General features: G+C 38.4%; 1 protein-coding gene across 2 annotated transcripts; it reads left to right on the top strand.

The window, feature by feature from the left end:
- The first annotated feature begins 250 nt into the window (after positions 1–250).
- On the top strand, positions 251–5,989 carry six2a (SIX homeobox 2a). Of its 2 annotated transcripts, none has more exons than XM_064317576.1 (2): positions 251–3,202; positions 5,134–5,989. In XM_064317576.1, exons 1-2 carry the CDS (start codon positions 2,637–2,639, stop codon positions 5,438–5,440), a joined length of 873 nt encoding a protein of 290 aa, XP_064173646.1. In that variant the 5' UTR covers positions 251–2,636; the 3' UTR covers positions 5,441–5,989. The 2 variants fall into 2 exon arrangements, with proteins under 2 accessions (XP_064173646.1, XP_064173647.1); XM_064317577.1 differs by having other exon boundaries at positions 258–3,196.
- The last annotated feature ends 330 nt before the right edge of the window (positions 5,990–6,319 follow it).

The raw sequence follows: 6,319 nt of genomic DNA on the forward strand, positions 1-6,319 counted from the left end.
ATTATTTGTCTCACTCTCCAAAGGGAAACCATGAGTCGTAACTACAAGGCCTTATTGCTCAAGCTATTAGCTTGTGTGTGTGTGACTGTGTGTGTGCGTGCGCGCGCGCGCGTGCATGAGAATTACAGGGTTCTAAGAGACATTTTAGAAAATTAGTTATATACAAATAATTAATGTATATTTATTTGTGTGTGTGTGTATGTATGTGTGTATGTATATATATATATATATATATATATCCAACAGGCAACAGGTTCAGCATTTACGAGAAAATCAAGACATACAGCATACTGATGAAATACATATTCAAAAATGTATTCATAAATATATGAATTAAGCGTACATTCGTACATGCGCACCTCTGCCGATGATGCTAACTGAAACACTTTCTTAACCTGAATATTGAAAGATCCGGTGATGAATTGCATGTATGCAAAACTTTCTTTGACAGCCTGGGAGGAAAGCTGAAAAATGCAATGTTCTTGCATCTCCCTCGCGGCAAAGCTGAATGAAGCAGCTGCTCTGCGATCCCCCGGCGACAGATTAGAGCAACTACGGCTCGAGAGAAATAAGAGTAAACTGTTTAACATTTAAAGTGGAAAAAGCAGACACACACAAAACCAATTCATTTTCATCTCATGAAATCACGTACATTCCCTTCCGTAAATCTTTATTTGTGTATACAACATAAAACAAAGATTTAAGGAACCTTATTGTGGTTTGAAGTAGGATAGGCCTATCTACAAATTAATAGAATGTCTTAAGCCCCGGAAAAATTGACGTAGGCTATTTAACAGGTTCAACACTGTTTTATTGACAGAACACAGATTAAGTACATGCGATGAAAGACGAGATCAGTTAAGAAATCTGATGAAAAAAAATCAATTACACGTTATAGAATCAATCGTGTGGTCCATTCTGCATCAATAACGTCTTCGACCGACGGACCCACACGCGTAAAACCAAAAGACTGGATGAAAGGTCAGCACACCTCAGTCAAAAAACAAGTAATGAAAAATATTATTAACGCTAGCCGAGTTTAGCGACGCGTCACACTTAAACAGATACAGGCACACGTAGCCTAATTCAGTAAATATTTACTTAATGTGAAGGGAGCCATTTAAAGATCACGGATAATAATAAGGTATATATAAAAGCATCAGTTTTAAATCAACGTGGTATTTTTGTCTTACCGAGATCACGGGTTAATTCCTCGCAGAAATGGGGGAATAATTCTTCCGTCTTCACTCTCTGGGATAGGGAGCCGCTAGCTGTGCCCACGCCTCGCTGTAAAAAGGGGAGAATCATCCTCTCAACCTTTCTGGCTCTGTTTTACACGACTTTCAGAGTTCGGCTGTCTAAACCCATTGCTTGTGATACAGTAGCAAGTCCTTTGCGCCTGGAAACCGTGCTATCCAAGATATTTCGCACACATTGTGTGTGCGCGCAGTAAGGCACGGTGTAGGCATATCGGCTCCAATGCTATCGATGTGCTTTCATGTCCCTACGAATTAATTTATTGCTTATAATTAGTCTGTTTTTATGTAATTAATCGGTGCATGAGATAATTTTGCATGCGTTCATTGCTACTGAACACACTTAAATTAATGCTGCATTTAGTTATTAGATTAGAAAAATAAAACACGCTATAAGAACTCATCAAATCTAGTGCGGAAATTTGTTCGTGCACTTGTGGAGTCTCGTGTAGAGGTGTTTTATATAAACAAAAGCAACCAGAGACTTTTTTCCAGTCAAAAATGTCTTGAAAAGCGACCACAGTGGCCAAGAATTCCCTCTACATATAGCTAATGAACGTAAAAATGTCCATATTTGGTACATATAATTATGGACTTGAGTATTTTTTGAAAATTGTTCAAGCCGACATGTACTTCATTTATTCCATAGTAGCTGGGTTTTTAACACATTTGGAGTCTTAGTTAGCTGCGCCGTCAAAATGCGCACGCAATGGAGGAGCGCATTGCTCACTGGCGCCATCCTCCCCCGAATGGAAGGATCACAACACAACAACTCGGCACTCTATGGCTGGTTCGACTGTCTGTCACGGTATGTGCAAAAAAAATTTAATATACAGAGAAAAAATCTAAGCAATATTTCAATCGGTAGGCGGGCTAGGAATGGAGAGAACAATCTGTCAGTGGAGCCAGGGAGCCACCTCAAAGCATATCGGGTTACTTTGAATGACAGCGTAACCATGGCAAATAATTTGACTAAAACTATTGTCTTATCCTCACCATCCCCGGGTCAGATAACCAACCAATCACAGTTCACATAATCGCTTTTCTTGCCAGCTTAGAATAATATTATTAAAACAAGCGAACGAGGCTAGTCTTTAGGAGTACGTTATGTTGAAACGGTATAGAAAAGGTGGCGATCGACTCGGGGAGAAGAAAAACTTGGTTTCCTGGTAGTTTAATTCGAATGTCGTACATAATGTATCTGTGAACAGGACTAAAAAAGTTTTCCAGTCGGATTGGATTTATCATCGTCCTTTTCAAACTCTTGCAACTCTGAAGTCTTGCCGTCTACGGACTTACAACGTTCGGCTTTTTGATGTCTTAGTTTGAAATACAACGTAAAACAAGACGAAAAACATACCTGCTCATTAAATAGCAACCATGTCTATGCTTCCAACATTTGGCTTTACGCAAGAGCAAGTCGCGTGCGTCTGTGAGGTTCTTCAACAAGGGGGCAACATCGAACGTCTTGGTCGCTTTTTGTGGTCCTTACCAGCATGCGAACACCTCCACAAGAACGAAAGCGTCCTGAAAGCAAAAGCAGTAGTTGCTTTTCACAGGGGTAATTTCAGAGAGCTATATAAAATTCTAGAGAGCCACCAATTCTCTCCGCATAATCATCCAAAGCTGCAGCAACTTTGGCTTAAGGCACACTACATCGAGGCTGAAAAACTGCGGGGCCGCCCTCTCGGGGCTGTGGGAAAGTACCGCGTTCGCCGAAAGTTTCCCTTGCCCCGGTCAATATGGGACGGAGAGGAGACCAGTTACTGCTTCAAGGAAAAGAGCCGGAGCGTACTGAGGGAGTGGTACACTCACAATCCGTACCCTTCCCCTCGAGAGAAGAGGGAGTTGGCCGAGGCCACTGGACTGACAACCACCCAAGTCAGTAACTGGTTCAAGAACAGACGGCAAAGGGACCGCGCGGCGGAGGCGAAGGAAAGGTACGAGTAAGTGTAATACGTGTTCTCACAATGACACAGTCATATAATTGTTTTTCTCGATATTTAATGAAGCCCCCTTTAAAGGAGTTCACTTCACAGTATACACTGGATGGAACACTGAAAAAATTTTCTTGAAACAGAAAAATGTCACAAGAAGAAAAGAATCTGTCAGGACATGCGAGCAACTGGTTTCCTTACTGAAATACAGTACAAAAGTGATATGATACAACATAGATACAGTTGTCAAAATAAATCCGGCAAAATGTGAATTCTTTGTTTAAATAGCCTCAAGTCAAAAACTTGTTTAGATTTTTGTTAATTCAATAATAATGAATATTTAGTACACGAGAATCCTTATACATCACCCCTTACAACACACGATCTCCGGATTATATTGTTGTTGTCCTCGTGAAATCTTTAAATTTAATAACGCAGTTAGATTATAGATACACACTGACAGGCCACAAGTAAATATAAAATCTTTACTGACATTATTCCTTCTGGGCACTGCTATTAAAGAAAATACGTGATCACACCGCAATTTCTTTATGACTCTTTCGAAAATTTCAAAGTCACATTTTGTTAATTAGGCCTATACATGTTAGGGTTTAAAAGCACACAGCTCGCCTGTCAGTTGCTCACCCAAGAGAGTGTCTGGTTTCACCCGGCGGTAGCTAACTCAAGCTGAAGCGACCGCTGTAAATCATTGCATTTCTACTTTAGGAGTCTGACTCACTACAAGTTATACTTGCTAAAATACACATACCTATTTAATATTAATTTAGTGTTTTGCCTGTGCTGTGCAATGGCTTGTTGTAGTCTACCTTTATTCCGTTTTATAAAGATCAACTGCATAAAAGTGTTCAAGTGATTTCTTCCTATATGTTTTAGATATAGTAAAAAATTAATTATATATGAAAGCCTTTCACAATGACAATCAATTTCTGTTATTGACATTCGACATTAACAGTTTCAAGTTACAAAAAAAGTTTTAACTAAATTGCTGATTTTTATTTATGTACACTTGTTTTAAATTAAGTAGAATGGACCAACAAATGCTGGCATGAAAAGTATGCTGTATCACACATACACAATACTTTACATTATATAATATTTACTCCTGTTAAGTTTAGCTAAATATAAGGTGTGCGTACTCTGGATAAATGGTGATTATTATTATTATTATTATTATTATTACGTCTAACTATATATAAGGTGTGCGTACTTTTGATAAATGGTGATTATTGTTATTATTATTAGTAGTATTAGTAGTAGTAGTATTAATATTAATAATAATAATAATAATAATAATAATAACTAATAATAGTAATACTACTAATAATAATAATTTGTTTCTCAGGACCAAATAGCAGGATTAAGATGGCTTTCCTATTACAGAGCCTACAGAGTTTACACTAACGTTGTGTAAACTGACGTTGCTTAGGGCATCGGTGGTCTGCTTAAATTCATGAATCATTAAATTTGCATTTCAGAAACAAAGTAAAGCTCCCAGCATGGTATAACATAGATTATTTTCGAAACAAGGGTGTCCGTGCGTATTTTCGTGCGCTCAGGCATATCCTTCAACACAAGCTGTCGTAGTAGCCTAAACTGGCCTACACTCTCAGTCAGTATGGACGTAAACGCACTGGAAATGTTTTTTTTTGTTTTAATGAAGACTACAAAATAAGTGATAATATACATACTGTATGTTCGTTACAATTCGATGGACACTCACCAATACTTGTCACCGCACAGATTTCTGAGGATGTCGGATATGTTTGAAAAAGGTTAGTTAATTGGGATCGGGCTGATATGTTTCGGCTGTAGGTTTCGGGAGCTTGTACTTAGCCCACCAAACTGAAAGAAGAAAAAGAGTAAGGTTATTTACATGGTTGTGCATTGTACTGTCCTAACAACCCTTCTCTCTTGGACAGGGAAAACAACGAGAACTCTAATACGAACAGCCATAACCCATTGACTTCTTCCATGAATGGAAATAAAACCATTTTGGGGAGCTCGGACGACGATAAAACACCCTCGGGAACCCCTGATCACACCTCGTCAAGCCCAGCTTTGCTCCTGACTTCAAACTCGGGGCTACCACCCTTGCACGGCCTCGCGCCACCGCCTGGTCCCAGTGCTATTCCCGTTCCCAGCACGGACACCGTGCACCATCACCATTCTTTGCACGATACTATACTGAACCCTATGTCGTCCAACCTGGTCGACCTCGGCTCTTAAACGAAGGGACTTCTTTTTAAAGGACAATAAAAGAATCGTGGACGCTCGAGAGAAAAAAAGCCATCAGACACTTGAAGTGATGTACAAAAACAAGCGAAAAGCCAGAGTCAGGATGTTTTTGTCCGCACGGAGAGAGGAGAGATGGTAGGCGTTTAAAGGTATTTTAATAGAATGTAATACAAAATATCTTGTTGAAAACAGTAACAATAAAACGTCTTAATTCTTGTTATTATTAGTTATTATTTTAGAGGACAGATTTCAACAAATCCGTATACACTCAGTTGGATACCCCAGCCATTCTCTATTTGTTTACGCACTGCAGATTATCAAAAAGGCCATCTTTGGTTTTATTTTTATGGGGTATCACATTGGAGATCTATTATAGGGGAAGAAGTCTTTGAAACAAAGATTAAGATTATAATCTCTTCTTTTTGTATTTTATTTTGGAAAGCGACTGCATGTAAACTTTGCGAATAATAAAAAATATAAATAAATCGATCCCACCATAGTTTCATATACCCTTTACAATAAAAACAAACATTGAATTTATTAAGTAGAGAATGTGTCTGATTTATCACATGTGGTTTCTGTTTAATTTTGTTGTCCTATCAATAATGAGACCTCTTTAAAGGATTGCCAAGCCAATTTGAAATGCATAGTCGACATTTGATTCAATAAATGCGTTTCACACAAATACTTTCATTGGTTACATCTGTAAGCATCTAGGCGCAGGCTAATACATAATGCAAAATGGATATAAACAATGTATTGCATTGGAATGATCATAATCAAATATAAAGTAGGGGGTCACAAAATACAGGAATAAAAACAAGGGATTTTAATTCTGTTTCTATGGACGCGTCATCATCTAATGGGAAA

This window comes from Anguilla rostrata, chromosome 18, assembly GCF_018555375.3.
Source record: "Anguilla rostrata isolate EN2019 chromosome 18, ASM1855537v3, whole genome shotgun sequence".
Lineage (NCBI taxonomy): Eukaryota > Metazoa > Chordata > Actinopteri > Anguilliformes > Anguillidae > Anguilla > Anguilla rostrata.

Coding starts and splice junctions, on each gene's coding strand:
- six2a (XM_064317576.1), top strand. CDS start 2,637: ATGTCTATGCTTCCAACATTTGGCTTTACGCAAGAGCAAGTCGCGTGC. Junction 3,203..5,133: donor GAGGCGAAGGAAAGGTACGA/GTAAGTGTAATA, acceptor TCTCTTGGACAG/GGAAAACAACGAGAACTCTA.